This window comes from Cavia porcellus, unplaced genomic scaffold (genome assembly GCF_034190915.1).
Source record: "Cavia porcellus strain 051 isolate PalLab524CR breed Dunkin Hartley unplaced genomic scaffold, mCavPor4.1 scaffold_5, whole genome shotgun sequence".
NCBI lineage: Eukaryota > Metazoa > Chordata > Mammalia > Rodentia > Caviidae > Cavia > Cavia porcellus.
In genome coordinates this window covers 61528148-61546638 of record NW_026947488.1, presented here as the reverse complement: position 1 = coordinate 61546638, position 18491 = coordinate 61528148, and the positions used below count along the sequence as shown (strand labels likewise).

At 34.6% G+C, this 18491-nt stretch overlaps 1 protein-coding gene across 8 annotated transcripts in view; it reads left to right on the top strand.

Moving 5' to 3' along the window:
• The window catches only part of Stag1 (STAG1 cohesin complex component), a 426216-nt gene extending 409670 nt beyond the window's left edge, over nucleotides 1-16546 (top strand). For all 8 annotated transcript variants that reach the window (XM_063249046.1, XM_063249048.1, XM_063249043.1 and 5 more), the window contains 6 exons: nucleotides 7125-7330; nucleotides 10700-10874; nucleotides 12611-12721; nucleotides 13234-13348; nucleotides 14407-14487; nucleotides 14574-16546. In XM_063249046.1, coding sequence (XP_063105116.1) covers nucleotides 7125-7330; nucleotides 10700-10874; nucleotides 12611-12721; nucleotides 13234-13348; nucleotides 14407-14487; nucleotides 14574-14597 — 712 coding nt within the window. In that variant the 3' untranslated portion in view covers nucleotides 14598-16546. The remainder of the gene's footprint in view (nucleotides 1-7124; nucleotides 7331-10699; nucleotides 10875-12610; nucleotides 12722-13233; nucleotides 13349-14406; nucleotides 14488-14573) is intronic.
• The last annotated feature ends 1945 nt before the right edge of the window (nucleotides 16547-18491 follow it).

Genomic DNA, 18491 nt, shown 5'->3' with positions numbered 1-18491 from the left:
CAAGTTACAAACAAGTTCTGTTTCAGGAGAATGTTTAGAAGTTAGATTCATTTGTAAGTCTGACAAAATGAGTTGTACACAGCTTTGACATAAATACACAATGTAAAGTATTAAAAAACCAAATGCAAGGTCCATTGTATCTGTGGAAGTTCATAACTCAAATGATCATGAGTTAAGGACTCACTGTGTTTGTAAATTTCCAAATTTTCTTTTTGTTACTGATTGCTAGTTTCATTGTGTTGTGGTAAGAGATCATATATTGCTGACTTTAATCCTTTTAAATTTATTGAGGCTTGTTTTTTGGACCAACATATGGTCTATTCTACAGAACGTTTCATATGTATACTTGAGAAAAACATATGTAGTGTAATGGGAAAATGCAGTGAATGTTTACTCTTTTTAAGGTACTACAGTAGAAGAAACATTGCCACAAATGCCCCTAAACATGTTCCCCCTTGTATGAAAAACACTTATGCTCTCATTCTTGCCACTTTATGAAGCAGTTCTAGATGTGCTCTTTCCTGAGCATTTAGTTGTGCTATTACTGCTTCACGTCCTGAATCAAATCAGCCATTTACCTTGCCAAGGACGTTTTGACTTTGGGAAGAGATAGGAGTTTCAGAGGGCTAGATCCAGTGAATGAGGTGGATAATGACATAAAGATTTTATAAACCTGCCTATCCATTGAATAGCACTCAGTGGCAGCATTCACTGTTATTTCTTATCATATGTTGTAGACAAAAGAATACTTGCAGAACTGCTGCAGAAAGTAGCAGGAATCATGGAATAAGTGTATTCAAATGGAGGGAGACTTAGGGGAATTAATGGCTATATGTCCTTCGTTGTACTACATTGTTTCAGTTTAAACATGCACTGTACATTTTGATTACCTCTTGAATTCTTCTGTTGCTGGATAGAGTTTTGTTCTGTTTTGTTCAGTTTAGTTGGTTTATAGTTTTATTTATTATTTGTTTATTTGTATGTTTGGAGATTTTTTTCTTATATTTTTTTGAGACAGGATTTCATTATGTAGTTCAGGCTGGCCATGAACTCTCCATGTACCCTAGGCTAGCCTTGAACTCATGACAGTCATCCTATCTGAGCCTCCTTAGTGCTGGAATTACTGGCATGCACCACCACACCTGGCTCTCTGTAGTCTTCTGGGATTTTTTATTTTGTTGTTGGTGGTAGTTGTTTGGTTCAGTTTGGTTCAGTTTAATTTGACTTTTGAAACAGGGTCTCACCGTGTAGTTCATCCTGGCCTTGAACTTGTAGGTACCCTCCTGCTTTGGCCTCCCTAGGGCTGGCATTACAGTGGGATTGATTACAGGCATGTGCCACCACACCCACACCCAGCTTTATAAGTCCTTTGTTTCCTTGTTAATCTTTTGCCTAGTTGTACTATCCGTGTTTTTCCTTTTGGGGAGTGTATGTTTATGTTTTGTTTTATTTTGTTTGTGGTGATGGGACTCAATTCCAAAGCCTCACAAATGCTATCTATGCACATTCTCTGCTATAATGTCTTTTTTTTCCATAAGTGAATTTTTTTTTTTAATTTTAAAGAGGGTAAATAGAAAAAGTAGATCAGAAGAAAACAACGTGACACAGATTTCAAAGCAAAGTAATATGATATCTACCATGGCTACCATGTCTTTCGTTTTCTTCCAAATAATTGTCCATATCTTTATACACAGTGAATTCATACAAAACAAAATAGTATTAAACTGATCAGAACAGAGTGATGAAGGAATTATAGGCCTTCAAAACCAGACAATAGGAAAATCAACAATGGCTGCCATTATGTCTCTTGTTCTCGTTCAAATTAGCTGTCCATACCTTCATGTATGTTGAAATTAAACAATAAAAAACAGACACTCTGAGCCACGAATAATAACATTACTGTGTCTCACAGCATGACGATACAGTATCAGCAATGGATACCATAATGTCTCTTTTTCTTCAGAGTAGCTGTTCATTTCATCACGCGTAATATAATTGATTCTCATAAACTGTTTAGGTTCGGAAGTTCTACGTATGAAGAAGCCTCTACATGTATACCTATCCTTTATGTATTAGAGGGAAAAACAAACCAAAATGAAACAAATCACTAGAAAAACGTGGAACAAAAAAGACAAATAAATAACAATAGCACAGAGCCCAAAACAATGATACTGGCCTTCAAAACAAGGTGGTAGGAGCATAACTAGGGTTGTTATTTTACATAATGTTCTTCAAGAGTTCCTCAGATCACCAAACACCATTATGCAAAACTGTTCCAGTCCTATGAATGTTAGCTGTTTTGTTTTAAGAACTTACAGAATTTGTAGCACAATCATCTTAACTATCCTAAGTGTGATTATACAATTTTAGATATTTTTTCTTTTCCTTTTTTTTCTTCCTTTTCCCTGAGATATTTTTTCCATTTGAGCAGATTCTTATCCTTTCACTGTATTTATTGAGGATTTTGTATCTTGTGTATTCTTACCATTTCTTACACTAGGGAGACAATACAATATTTACACATGTGAGTTTGATTTAGTTCACTTATGAATATGGTCTAAAATCTTTTTCCAGCCCTCTATCCATTGTTGAAAAATGAAGTGTTTAAGTCACCAACTATTTTTACCAAATTGCCTATTTGTCCCTTCATTTCTCCCAGCTTTTTATTTTCATGTAATTTGGGGCTCTGTTTTTAGACATTTTAAATTGTATGTCTTCTTAATAGAAAGATTCACGTCATTATAAAATACCATATTCTGTCCCCAGTAAACTTTGTCTGATATTAGTATAACTCCTTTAGTTTTGTTTTGGTTATTATATGCATGTCAATTGTATGATTTTCCTATCCTTTCTCTTTCTGCCTTTGTGACTTTGAATCTGAAATGTATTTCATGTAGATAGCATGTGGCTGGGTCATGTTTGTTGCTGCTATTAATTTAGATGACAGTCTTTGCTATTATATTTCTTTTCTGTATTTTATTTTGCATATTATATTTTGGGTTTTTTTACTGCCTCCTTTCATACTGAGTGGATGTTTATTTTCTAGTGTAATATTTTAATTACTTTAATGATCTTTAATTGTATTTTGTTATTTCCTCAGTGGTTTACCCACATCTTACAATATAAATCTTGTAATTTACTTCAGATTTATTCTAACTCAGTTCTAAAAAAGTATAGAATGTTCACTATAGCTCCATTTTCATCATTTTTTGTGATACTGTTATACATAGTACATCTATTTGTTACAAGTACAATGATAAAGTTATCTGACATAAACTTTAGAAGCTGAGTGAATGAAGGAAGTACATAAATGTTTATGGGCTTTGTCATATTAACCTTCCTATATACCATCTCTAATTCTCATTTCTTCCTGTGGATTTTTTCTCCACCTACCTCTTTTTGCTTATTATGAAATATTGTTATTGCCAGTAACAATAATGTTATTGCCAAATGCAGTAATACAATTGCTTTATAAATTAAGAAAATAAAAGATAAGTAAGCATGTAGTTTTGCGGACTTCTGTAACTATTTACATAGTTATCTTTACTGGCATTCTTTGCTTTTTCATACACATTCAGATTATCCTCCTGTATTTGCTTTCAGCTCGAAGAACTTTCATAGTTCTTCTGAGACAAATTTGCTAATGGCAGATTGCTTGGCTTTTATATATTTGAGGATGTCTTTATTTTCTCTTCAGTTTTGAAATACAGTTATCTTGGATGCACAATCATTATTTGAGGGCTGACGATGTAGTTCTTGTCTCATATTTACAAGGCTCTAGGTTCCATTCCCTTAACAGTAAATTACTTATTTTACTTTTAGCTCTTTGACTGTGTCATTCCACACTGGCTTCTGGCCTCCATGAAGCATTCTGGCTGCCTAATAGAAAATTGGTCTTAATTTTATTGAATTTCTTTTGTATATAATGAGTTAATTTTATTGCTTTCAAGATTTTTTTCCTTAATATTTGGCTCTCCGCATTTTTCCTATGATGAATCTATGTGAATACCTTGTATTTGTGGGTTTGTAGGTTAAGGTTTTTTTCTCAAATTTAGGAAGTTTTAGTACGCGCCCCCCCACACTTTTATCATTTCTTGGTATTATCTACTGTGTCAGGGATGTTAATGATGTTTCATATTTCTCTTGGGTTTTGTTCATTTTTCTTTATTCTTTTTTTCTCTTTTCAGATTGCATAATCCCGTAATAATATCTTCAAGCTCCATTTTTTTTCTTTTTTTCCCTAGCTCAGACCCACTTTTGACTGTCTGTAGTATATCCCTTTTCTTTGGTATTGGGGATCAAATCATTATCTCATGCTTGCCAGCTGGGCACTTATACGGCTGAGCTAAATCCCCAACTGTAGTGTACTCTTAATATTTTTATTGTACTTCTCAACTTGGGATTTGCATTTGGCAACTGTGGGTATAGCTCAGTAGAATAGAAAAGCATAGTGTGGGGCTGGGGATTTTTAGCTCAGCAGCATAAGTGCCTGCCTTGCAAGCAGGCAGTTGTGAGTTCGATCCCCGGTACCAATAAAAAGGAAAAAGACAACAACAACAAAAAAAAGCATAGTGTACACAAATGTCTGGGTTCAATCTCCCAACACCTAAAATAATAACAACAACAATGTCCAAACAACTTCTTTTTGGCGCTTTTATTATCTTTTTATTCATACTCTATTTCCACTTCAGTTCTTTAGATAATGGCTTTTCTAGTTCTCTAGGTATAGTAATTACTTCGAAATTTTTATAGGCCTGCTTCCTATTTCTTGATTTTTTTTTTCTAATGTATACATTATATTTCTCGGTTTCTTCACATATCTCATACATTTTTCTTAAAAATTAGACAATGTAGATACTATGTAAAGTGAAGTAATTATTTACATAGTTTTGATATTAATTCCCTGTCCTTCTAAAGCCTTATTGTTGCTTGCTTGGTCATTCTTTTAGTTATTTGGATGGACACACTCAGTAAAGTCTTCTATCATGTGCATCTCTGATAATCTCTGCTCAGTCAGTTTCACATTTGGCTTGGTGATCTCAAAGTCATCCTTTGTTCAGCGTAAACCACTTACTGATCAAAGGTTATATGTAAGCTCCCTTAGACAGATTTGGTACCTATACAGTTGGATGTATGTGCAACTTGATAGCCTCTGTCCTAACTTAAGGTACTTACATTTTACCCCATGTCTTAAGCTAAGGACTAGCAGTTTTAAAGATTTCTGTTGGTAACTTCTGAGTGGGGATGCATTTGAAGCTTGTACACAATATACTTACTTTAAGCATCACAGTACTTAAACAGAGGAAAAATAGTAAAATGTTGTCCTTATAACAGTAAACACGAAATGCCAAAATGGGCTGGGGTTTAGCTCAGCAGCATAAGCGCCTGCCTGGCAAGTGTGAGGTCATGAGGTCAATCCCCGATACCCAAAAAAAAAAAAAAAAAAAAAAAAAAAAAAAAAAAATGCCAGGATATCCCAACAGCATATTAATCACCACCAAGAACTTAATGAACCATTCTTCTAGAGCTGTGATGAAAAAATCATGTGACAGGACACTGTAAGCACAAGGAGGATGTGATAGACTGTTCTCAAATACTTAGAATTCTTAAAATGAAAGATCACTTTTGTGTTTTTGGAGTTATTGTTCCTTTTTCAAAATATAAAAACTGTATATACTTAAAGTACATGACATGATGTTTTGATAGATGTTGTAAAATGATTACTATGATTAAGCTGATTAAAAAATCCAAGAAATGATCTGTCCCAAAAGGACAGGGTCTTGAAAAGTTGCACAGGGATAGTCTCAAACTTATGATACTCCTGCCTTTACCTCTAGGAAGGATTACAGTCATGTGCCACCACTCCTTGCTTACCAGAAAGGCTCTGTCTTTTCCTGGTTCTCTCTGTTAAATTTACAGATTCTTAGCTCTGTCATTTGTTGCTGTTGATAACAATGAACTTACAAATACTCTCTTACTTGCTCTCTATCAAGATCTCTACTTTTTTTTAATAAGTCCCTTAGGAAAGGAATCTTCTAGACTCTGTTTCACATAAAGCAGCATCTCAAAAACACAACTACAAGCTTCTTTATAGTTTGCCTCAATCCCTGAGCATAACTTTAATATTTATGTCACTGAAGAGGAGATGAGAGGGGGCTGAAATGAGACAGCATCCTTCTCCCAGAACAGCACCCATACTCTCAGAGCAGGAAAGGAAAAGGCTGGGTAACCTCTGTTTCTCAGCTTGACCCTACATTTGGAGTTGAAATACAGGCATTGAGAGTTCCAGTATTCTCACCACCATGTGCAAAGAATAGAGCATATACCCACTAAGTTGGCGCTGGGTGAGAGAAAAAAGAACCTGGTTTTTGGTGGTTTGGTTTGGTTTTTGAGCTGGTGCTCAAAATAGGGTTTCTGCACCACAGGGCTAGTGGGAAATGATAAAAGTAAGTAGTGTACTCTTTCCTTTCAAGGTAGCCTAGACGAAGAGTTTGGGAAAAGAAGCAACCCCTTCTTAGCTACCTGCCCAAAGTAGTTTCCACAGCACAAAGCTGCAGATAAAGGGAAAAGAACAAATTGTGTTTTAAATGTGTCATAACTATTTGTTTTTCTTAGGAAGGTTTAGTAGATTTTCTTGAATAAATTTTTCTCCATTTAATATATACCCTTATGGCAGTTTGCAAAGACTTTACATACTGTCTGGTATAATTTTTGCAAATAAGACACTTGGTGGGGTATGCCAACTTCCTCTCTTCACCATTTCAATTCCTGCCCTGATCTTTAAAAGAAAACTCGATAATCTTTAGAGCCAAACTTCTCATTTTTCCCTCATTAGTGCATAAAAGCAAAGGGGGAAAATGTAGAAAAGTGCACATGCTCGCTTTCTGTCTCTGTCTGTCTGTCTGTCTGTCTCTCTCTCTCTGTCTCTCTCTCTCCTCTAGAAAGTATTCCAAGAATATAGAATGCAAAACCTTAAATTGTCAGTCTTTCCAAAGGTGGGCACCATTAATGTCTTCCCTGAAGGTTCATCATAATCTGTGGAAAGACTCAGATTAAGAAAAAATAATTAAGTGATATATGAACTACTTACATGAAAATCACTGCTTTTTCTATTATGTTTCTAGTCATTCATACTTAGAGAAATTCCTTACTGAGCAGATGATGGAAAGGAGGGAAGATGTATGGCTTCCACTCATCTCCTATAGAAACTCACTAGTCACTGGAGGTGAAGATGATAGAATGTCTGTAAACAGTGGAAGCAGCAGTAGCAAAACCTCCTCAGTGAGGAATAAGAAAGGAAGACCTCCACTTCACAAAAAACGAGTAGAAGGTAAGTCTGCCTGTCTGCTTTTGTACTATGAGATAGTGTGCCTGGGATAGATAAAGTGGCAAATAACCTGTCAAAAAAAGATAATATTAGACACATAGTTTCCATATACATTTGATACACAGTGAGATAGCCAAGTAAAAAGGTTAGCATAGGCAAGATGAAAAGGACCAAGAAAAAAGAATCATTGAATATAGTGAAAGGCTGCAGAGAAAAAGAGAAAGCAGGAAAGGCTACAAATTGATACCTATACCATATGTCTCTGATACATGGAAATTTAAAATATGTTAAAATTCATCTTAATATAGGGTTACTGCTAATTTGAGAAGACCAAATCGAGTATGCCTGAATAACTTTCTAGTTCTATCATTTGGTTGGGTGATTTATTTTTATACCATAAGACAGTGATAACCCTGTCGGACTAAGGGAAACAAGAAGTTGAATTGTTAACAAAAATCTCATCAGTGATAGCCTATATCCAAAAAGACTAAAAATTACTGTTAAAACATTGCATTTCTCTTTGATTTATTGGGAGAAGTCTCAAAGTAAGCATGCTTATTTTCTCAATCTTTCTCCATACTTCTGTTAAATTTTCGCCAAACCAAGAGAAGGTGGCAGTGAACTCAGTACTGCGGTCCTGTTGTTTTTTACAGCTTATTCGGATTTCAGCACCTTACCTCTACAGCTTAAAAAGTGACTTATCAAAGGTTTTCTAAAATTTGTGACAAAATTAGGTAGAATTTAAATCTAATGTGTCCTTCATTATTGTGAAGGAAATATTGATTGAGTTTCAGAATTCAAAGCTGGCTTTCTCATTTATCAGCTGTGTAACCTTCGAGCTTATTATTTTACCTCTCTAACCTTCAATGATTGATCAAATGAAAGAATACCTAGCCTATTGGCATGAGTATTAAATGAGATACTCTAAATAAAACACATAGTGCATGCTCAGTACTGAGCACAATATTTAGCCCAAAGGTAGAATTCAGTAAACGTTAGCTGCTATTATCAGAATGCCATAATCATATAGTAATGCTTCTTACATAGCATCAGTTAGATTAGGAAGCCTCTGTCTTTTTAAAGAAAATAAAATTAGATTTAATATAAACTTTAACAATCTCAACATTTTAAGATTTCAGCTTTAAGACTTACTCTTTGTAGTCCAAAGAATTAAAGTATAAAATATAAAGTATAAAATCTTGTCTTTGTACTGTAGGATCCTAGACCTTTCTGTAAAGACTTACTCTATGTCTCTTTGAAAATATTTTCTATAGCATCTTCTATCAGGGTGCCCCATGTCTATATATATATTTTTTTAACTTACAGGTTAGATGGGATATTCATATTAGCAGACATTCACCAGATATGTACTACATGCATATTACTATATTATTTAATACTAATGCAACTGGGGTTGAGGATTTAGCTCAGTGGCATAAGCGCCTGCCTGGCAAGCATGCAGTCATGAGTTCGATCCCTGGAGCCCCAAAAAGGGGGGGGGGGGCTTAATACTAATGCAGCTGTATTATGTAATACTTCATAGATGTCTTATAAATCAACTTTGAATTCAACATTCTTATCAAAATTTTATAAAGAAGAAACTAAGGCTTAGAGAATGTAAATAACCATGATGTATCATTCACTAATGGAAGTCAGCATTATCTTTAAGATTATAGACACATTTTTAGACCTGATAACCAATTTGGTAATTGGTAAATTATACAAAACTTGCTCTTGGTGAATTTGAAATTTACAAAATGACTGAAATAGGTTGCTTGTCTACAGCTCTTAGGCAACAGGAATTCATCTGTTTGGGATGAAAATGAAGAGCATGTTAACAAAAACATTTTCACTGAGGAATCATTAAGCAATTTAGAAGGACCTATTTAAGAAGAGTGAGCTTTTCCTGAAGTTATTCATTCAAGTGTCTAACAAGGATTTTCCTAAGAACTAGGTTAAGTGCCAGAGATTACAAATTTTTAATAAAAGAGCCTTTAGTGCAGATGGGAAGACAGAAGAAAAATGCAATTGGAGTTAAATGACAGAATGACATCAGATAAAGAGCTGCAAATGACTTTAGGTAAGATCTGAGTGATAATCTTGTGAGCATAAAATTTAAGCATAGAAAAGTCAAATTAAAAATACTATGAATAGATGATGATTAAACACAACTTAAGAGATACAGTAGTGAGTTCCAGATCAGTAGCATGGCCTTAACCAAACACAGTAAGTAAATATTTTCAGGAATAAAAAGGCCAATCCAGAAGGTACACACACATATGTCTGACAAAATGGTAAAAAGCTTGAGTAACACTGAGATATATGGAATGCTTGATGGCATGTAGGGTATGAAACATACATACATCTCTGAGCTTAATCATAAGAAAAAAGTGAGTCATACTATATTTTGTGATTAAAATTATTGAGAAAATTATAGTAACAATTTTTATAGGCAAAAACTTAAAATGAATGCATTATTTTATCAAGGTATTTTAGGTGTGTAAATGATACGTCAATTTTTTTGTTTGTTTGTTTGTTTTTTGTTTTTGGTAGTGGGAATCAAACTCACAATCTCGAGCTTGCCAGGCAGGCACTTATGTCACTGAGCTAAATCCCCAACCCTGATGCTTCAGTCTTTATAAATCATCTTAGAAGAAGGGAGGGTGGGAAGTCCCTGGCTCCTTGAAGAAACTTAAGTCTGATTACAGCACACAGATAACACATACACAAGACAAATTACCTGCTAATGTAAGGTAGTATATAATTAAGTCCTTAGTAAGCAGAAATGATTTCACTTCCTTTACAAGTCAAATATGAATGGTAAGTGGAGGCTGGGTGGGTTGATCATCAGAGACTTCCCTGAAGGACTTCAAGGATGTGAAAGTAATGAAATTCTCCTATCTTGACATGGGTAAAGTAGCAAAAAGTTACTTCTCTGCAGAGTCCAATTGTGTAAGGGGATTTGCTGATTCCACTGTAAATGTCAACAAGTCTTTTAAGTGCTACAACCTGGGACTGTTGTGGGGTCTAAGAAATATGCCCTTTATTATTTGAGCAAAGAAAAGCTGCCTGACTCCACTCCTACCTTCCTAAGGTAAATGCAGTCCTCGGGGAAGAGACATGATATTGTGACAATAGCTAACACTTCATGGTTATATCTGTGAGGCTTAGGTATTGATACCACCATTTTATGTGAGAAAAATGAGCTCTGGAAGTCTAATAGCTTAATACAAAGTCATACAAATAAGTCGTAGCACTAGGATTCAAAGTAGGCAGTCTATTTGCAAAGCCATATATTTCCAGTCAGTGTTATAACACCACCAGAGTTCAGGCCTTCTGTAACATTGTGAGACTCTAAATGGAATTTTACAGATGAAAGTCTGGATAACACATGGCTAAACAGGACAGACACCATGATACAGACACCTGGCCCCCTCCCAGCCCCACAGCTCACTTCCACTGTGCTGCGAGAGAACAGTCGACCCTTGGGAGAGCAGATGCAAGAACCTGAGTCTGAACATGGTTCTGAGCCAGACTTTTTACACAAGTAAGTACTAAAAATTCATTTTCTTAGCATAAAACCCACAATTGTCAAAGTAAAATTATTTAAGAAAAACTTTGTTGCTAGGCATGGGATGCATGTGTGTAATCCCAGCACTTGGGAGGCAGGAGAATCATGAGAAAAAGAAAAACATTGTTCATCACAGCATATTGCTAGTGAAATCTTGAAAGTGAAGCCACAGAGGGTAGTTTCTATGAAAAGATACATAAAAAGTCTGCAAAGTGTTCTGGCTATTGCATCCTCGAAGTTCAGGGACTTTTATTGATCTAGTGCAGTGATAGCAAAGCAAACCTCTTAGAGACCAAGTGCTCAAACTGTAACCCAAAATCCATTTATTACAAAGTGCCAACACTAAATTAAATTTGAATACTGAGGTTTTAGTTTAGAAAAAAAGCTCATACATTAACATCTTTTGTCTTAAAAGAAAAACACAATAACATGCATGCCATAGGTTCATCATCACTGATCTAGTGGAACAAACTTTATGTTATTAGTTTTACTTTTCTAATCTTTCAAGATAGAATGGTAACTTCTCACTGTCAACATCAAAGGGATATGTTAAAGTGAAGTGAAGAAGACTATGAAAACATTTGGGAATATTAAATATATACGTCAGTATTATTAAATTGTATTTTTGTTGTGTCCTTTTTCTGGAAAGACACTTTGCAAAGTCCTGTGTTTTGCCAGTGAAAGTACCTTTTGCTCTTAATTCTTTATAAAATATTGTTTTTCTCACCGGGCATGGTGGTGCATACTTGTCATCCCAACACTTTGGAGGCTGAGGCAGGAAGTTTGCCACAAGTTCAAAGCCAACCTGCACTACTTGGCAAGACCCTGTCTCAAAAAAACCAAAAAATGGTTTTTTTTTTCCTTCAAAAGAAAAAGTCTCAGACCTTTAAAAATATAGTATCTTACTAAGTGCTAATTTAAGTTGGTGCTCACATATTCATTGGGCAGATCTGTTTCTTCTCAAGGACTTCCAAGAAAATAATACAGGTGACTTCCTTAGAAAGTGAGCTCTAAGAGCCTCTGCTAATGGAAGGTCATAATCTGAGCAACAAATAAATAAGACTGTATTATTTTTATCATCCATTTCATTGATTACTAATATTTTGATTATATTTAAACTGTTCCTTAAGAATTTTTAAGATCTTATTTGATAAATTCCAAGAATAGTTACCCTTTGTCAGTCCCTTTGGTGTCTTGTTTTCCCTAGATTTATAGTCATAGCCCTTTTAGTCTAAGCCTCATAGATTTAATCAAAGTAGGAGCCCCACCAATACTCATAAACTGTGTAATAAGGACTTGTATAAATACAGTACTGATAAAAGACATATTACATCCTTTCTTAGACAACATTTTGGGCATTCCACTGCCAGGCCAGTATCATTTCTGTTAATTGGCATGTTATTTTCTATGCTAGGTACACCTGTGACTTGTAATGTCCTGAAACAAGTTAAAGTATCCTTGTTGGGTAGAGATTTGGGGCTTTAAGCTGGCAGTTGAAGCATTAACAACTGTCTCCAGCCTACTTTCTCTAAAGACTTAGGGAACTTTTTGGATAATCTATTGCCTTTTTTGCTAAGGTACTAGAATAAATCCAGCTAATATTACCCTTCCATAGGGATTAAAGCCAACCAACCATAACTTTATTAGCATGAGTCTAATCAGCTACTACATCATCTCCTGCCACAAAATGACTAATAGCCCCCCTCTCTTAGTCCACAGATGCAGATCTCTTGGTTAGGCCAGCCGAAGTTAGAAGACCTGAATCGGAAGGACAGGACAGGAATGAACTACATGAAAGTGAGAACTGGAGTAAGGCATGCTGTGTAAGTGTTAAACTGAGTATCAAAAGAACGTAACTCTGTCAGTATTTCTGACAGTTAGTCTTAAGAGTTAAAATTACAATTCCTGATATGCTGTGCACATAAAAAAAAAAAAAAAGGAGGCATAACTTTCAAGATGTTGAGCATTTAAAACCTAGAGCTCGCCATTTTCCAGTTATGTGGCCTACAGCAAACTAAAACACCTATCTCATGTTGCTTATTTATAAAATTGAAATTACAGTGTCAAACAGAATTTTGGGAGAATTGTCACATAGCTAAATGTTTTCTTACTTATATATAAATGTTCTGTCACTGCATTTAATTATACTGTACTTCCTTCTAATGAAATCTTCAGTGAGCCAAAGGAATGATCCTTACTTATCTTGTAGTTCAGTATCTTAATTTGTGTAATCTGTAAGTCATAATTAGGTTAACTAGAAGAGCTAATTAAGAAAGAGCCAAGACTCCAAAGTGAATGGATATACAGCTTTCTGAGTATACCTTTTCCTTATTAGTCGGGGTCTAATGGAAGAAGATGCTGAGCCCATCTTTGAAGATGTGATGATGTCATCCCGAAGCCAATTAGAAGATATGAATGAAGAATTTGAAGACACCATGGTTATTGATCTGGTAAAGAAATCTAATTTTTCCTTCTCTTAAAATATGTAAGTCACTGGGTTAAGATGATGCTTTTGTTCTCAGAACACTGGAAACGGAGGGTGAGATGAGGTAATATTATTGATCAACAGTGAGCATTTGAGTGTATTGTTTTTCTAAGCCTGCTCATGTGTTCTTTTTATAGATTTTAGTGCCTTATAAAAGAGCTCACAACAGCTCTTTCAGCATAGTGTTTTTTATCTAGCATCTTGTACTTTAAATTGCAGTGTAACAATACACTCTGTTCTCAAGCATAACAGTAAGACACAGATCCTAGAAGACAACGTGTTCATTATAAAACAACATACTTAAGGAAATTTGTGTGTATCAAACATATAATACTAAAATATTTTTTCAGAATGCATGGTAGTATGGTTTTAGTTTTCATTAGCTACATACATAACATTTGAAATAGTTATAGGTGAAATAACATTGGGAAGAAAATGTAGGGAAACCTAGTGAAACAAAATCAATCAAATGTTGGAGCAAGGTGATCAGTAAATGGATATTCATCAGACCATTTTGCAGGGTAGCAGTCAGCTAGAACCGCTATAACAAGTACTTTAGACTGGATGCTTTGAACAACGAGGAAGACTCTATCTTCAAATATAGTCACATTCTGAGGTTCTAGGATTAGGACTTCACATTAAATGGGGCAGGATGGTCACAATTCAGCACAGGACAAGTTGCTTTGTCTATACTGGGCTTCCTATAATAAGTTTAGAATGACATGGTCTCCTATTTCTTTCTGTAACCTTCTATCCTAGGCCCCTAAAAGCTTTCCATCTTAGTTACTTTAGAGATTTTCAGTTTATCATTTGAAAGCTCCTTTTTGTCTTTTAATTTGACAGTCAAAAGCAAAAAGCTTCTTAAAAATCTGTGCTTCATATAATTATAGCCAGATTCTTACTTTTTTTCAAAACTAACCCTTAGTGTTTCTGTATACTGTCAGAAATGTTAGCTGTTTATCATGATTTATTGTTTTAATGGTCTTAGGGGGAAAAAGTAAGTTTAATGATCTCTCTTTGCAGCCTCCATCAAGAAATCGGCGAGAGAGAGCTGAGCTGAGGCCAGACTTCTTTGATTCTGCAGCTATCATAGAAGATGATTCAGTAAATATTGAATTATTACTGCTTTTTACTTATGGTTTCTGGGTCTTGTATATTCATGAAATTAATCATCATGTCTATTTTTCTAGGGATTTGGAATGCCTATGTTCTGAAATCTGAAGAAAATTTACAAATCTGGAACTCTATTATTTAGAGCTAGAGGCCTATATACTGTGATAGCTTCTATGGGGAAAAAACACTTTTTGATGTGATCTGATTTGTTTTTTATCAAATGATTAAGGTCAATCCCTTTTTGCAGTGACAGAGAAGAGGAGCATGTAAATTACCCAAGGAAGTGTTGGTGAATGTCACCTCAGAAAGATTGACCCAAAAAATCATTTGTGTCCTAATACTGGACTTATCTCAGTACAGATGTGTGTGTTTTTGTGGAGGGAGGAGGAAATTTTAAATTTTTAAAACAGCTGTCAGGATAAACACTGTTGTACACCTGTTTTATGAAAACTCAACATTGAGTAAAAAAATATTTTTAACTTTATTTTCCTGTTGTACAATCTAAGAACCGTTTTAACATTTTGCCTTTTTATGTTTTAAAAGCTAACCATTTTTATTAAACCTATGAGTAAGCAGCTTATCCTAATTGCCGAAGAGTGTTTTTGGAACTCACTGGATTTGGTTGATCTTGTGAACACAGAAACATGAAAGAATAACACCGACAAGCTAAGATGAAATTTTGACATCGTGCATCTCTGCCAAAAACCACACACCCTCTATGGATATGGATGATATGAATTCCCAGATTTTATATACTCTTGAATAAAAAGGTTTATTTTTATTTATAAGTGGGCATAAAATAAATGTCCATGCAGCCATTTTTCCAACAGATGCTGTACACCATTCATTTTATATAGAATAGGGAGATTCGAATACAGTGCATTTTCTATTGGTATTTGTTCTGTGCATTTTTAGCAACTTCTACCAGCAAATAAAGTATTCTCAGTAAAACAAAACTGGTTCTCAAGTTATCAGTTTGCTGTTTTTACCACTTATTTCATGCCCTATCAAATTCAGGTTACACAGACTTCCATTTTCTTACAAAGATAATCATGAGGAAATCCTTTGCCATTCAAAAGTAATTTAAGTGTAACATAACTATGTCTACTTCCCATGCACTTAATACCCTTATGCGCTAATTTTGTGAATTAAGTTTGCCAATTATAGAAGTATGTGCTGCATAGAAGTCTGTGCTTAGAGGTTGAAATTCCTAAGCTTACCTTAAAATACACCTTACATTTCAGTGTTAAGTGTGCATATTAATAATTCTTTGGGGGAAAGAAATTATGAATCTTCTGGGCAGTCTTCAATGGTTTAGAGTTATAATTCACTTAGGATTTTTAAGACTTGCTATTATTTTTAAAAGCCCATGTAGTTTCTTCCTAATTTTTAATGTAAGCCTCAGAATTTCCAAACCAATCTATCCACAGCTGTTTCTGAGCTGTTTTTTTAAGTAACTGCAATAGAATCATGAGGCTTTCTTTTTACCAAAAATGAAAGACATTTTTAAAAAATTCTGTGCACACAATGATTCTTTTGTGTAGAAAAAGCAAAATGGATTTTATTCATCCTTTAGTAAACAGACACAAAACCAACTTTTCTCACAATTTGTATAATTCTAAAAAAAAAAAAACCTTGGTCATCAAAATTGTTTTAACTGCTAATTCAGCAGTTCCTGGGCTCTAACTAAGGGGGATAGGCTTCACTGGAAGTAAAACGGCAGGAAAGACTGGGTAGTCCACCCCAGCCCTGCCCACAGTTCTGGCCAGGGAGCAAGCATGGAGAGGCCTGGCACATGCCTGGTTCTTTGCTTGACAGTCTCTTGTGGAAAACAGATGCTGATTTAAAATTACAGACTACCAAGCAATCTACTCCAATGGGTTTCCAGTTCAGTTTGAAGTCAATCAAATTTTTGTATTTTCAGTGTCTCCTTGATTGATTTTGCTAGTAATTCTGTAAATTGTACATTTGCAATATGAGGTTTTTTTTTTCCTTTTGTACAATTTGAAACTGATGCTTCACCTTTCCTTTAATAAACTATTCAAAATCAGGCCTGTGGTAGTCATCCTATTGTTCCTACTAGATAAAGCTTTAAGTACACTATTTTCTCTTTTGCTTGCTCTTCAGAGAGTTTGCTGTTATAATTCAACTGATGGTAAGTTTGCCAGAACACGTTTTTGTTTTAAGAAAAAAAATTAGGATTAGCTAAAAATTTTCTTTCAGTCCTTGGATTTCCTCAAGAGAAAAATCAGTAGGTCAAGTTGTCTGTGGTTTAAGAATGAGTTTCCTTCAGGCTAATTTTTAGATGTGGCATTCAGAGAACATCCATTGCTTATTGCCTACATTCTTGCCCTGCCTAAGATCATTCAGCTGTATAGATCTGTGGCCCTTTAAAGACCACCAGTTTCTATAGAACCTTGATACTGCAGAATTCTATACGAGCCATTTACCACTGGTGTCAGGCCTTATGTTTTTTTTTCAATTTTTAAAGAGAATAGAACAAAACAAAGATCAGAACAAAAATAATGCAATCAAGACAGGATTTCAAGACAAGACAACAGGAAAAAAACAGTGGTTACCACAATATCTCTTGTTTTCTTCAAAATAGTTTATATTTTCACACAATGAATTCAAACAAGACAAAATACTATCAAATTGTTCAAAACAGAAGAATGGGAGCATTACAGGCTTTCAAAACCAGACAATAGGAAAAATCAACAATGGCTACCATAACGTATAGAGGGAAAAACAAAACAGATTAGTAGAAAAAAAAGACAAATAAATAATAGCCCAAAACAATGACAATACAGGCCTTCAAGACAAGGAGGTAGGAATATAAGGTTATTTTGCCATAGTTACCTTCAAAAGAGTTACTCAGGTTACCAGATATAAACATGCAAATTAATCTAATCCTATGAATGTTAACTGTTTTCTTCCAAAAACTAATAGAATTGGTAGCACAATCATCTTAACTATCTGAAGTGTGTACATACAAATTTATATCTTTTTCTTTTCCTTTCTTCTATTCTTGTTCCTGATTTTTTCCCTTATGAGGAGTTTCTTACCCTTTTAAAATCTTTATTTTAAAAAGATTAAGATAAAAGACGACATAACAGAACACATGAGAACAATTTAAGCAACATACTGTTTCACCACAAGACAACCCGACATAACAGTAACTACCATAGTGTGTCTTTCCTTGAAATATTTGAGTATACCTTCATACATTATAATATCAGACATAAGATATTATAAAACCATTCAAGAGAATGAAAGTATTACAGGGTATTCAAAACCAACTAACAGAAAACAAACAATGGTTACTATATTATCTCCTTGTCCATAAAAAATTTGTTTATACTATCACATAATAAAATCCAGTAAGAGACGACATGATAAAACTGATGACAGTAGAACAAAAACTTGGTAGGACTTCAAAACAAGACAGTATTAAATCAGCACTAGCTATTATAATGTCTTGTTTTCTTCAAAATAGCTGTTCATACCATCACAGACAAACAACCCAGAATAAAACCATTCCAACTAATGAATGCAAACATTATAAGGCTTCAAAGCAATGTAATGGGGAATCATGATTACTGTAAACTCTTATATACTCTTACATTTCTTACACTACGAAGACTATATGATATTTATACATGTGTGTTTGATTTATTTCCCTTATAAGTATGGTCTCAAGTTGCATCCATTTGTTTATTAATATCTCAATGTGATCCTTCTTTATAGCTGAGTAGTACTCCATTGTATAAAAATACCACAACTTTTTTTATCCATTCTTCAGGTGATGGACACTTAGGTTGTTTCCAAGATCTGGCTATTACAAATTGTGCTGCTATAAACATGGATGCACATATATCACTGTGGTATGATGTTTTCAGTTCTTCTGGGAATATGCCTAGAAGTGGAATAGTTGGGTCAAATGGGACTTCCAATCCCAGCTTTTTGAGAAATCTCCAGACTGATCCCCACAGTGG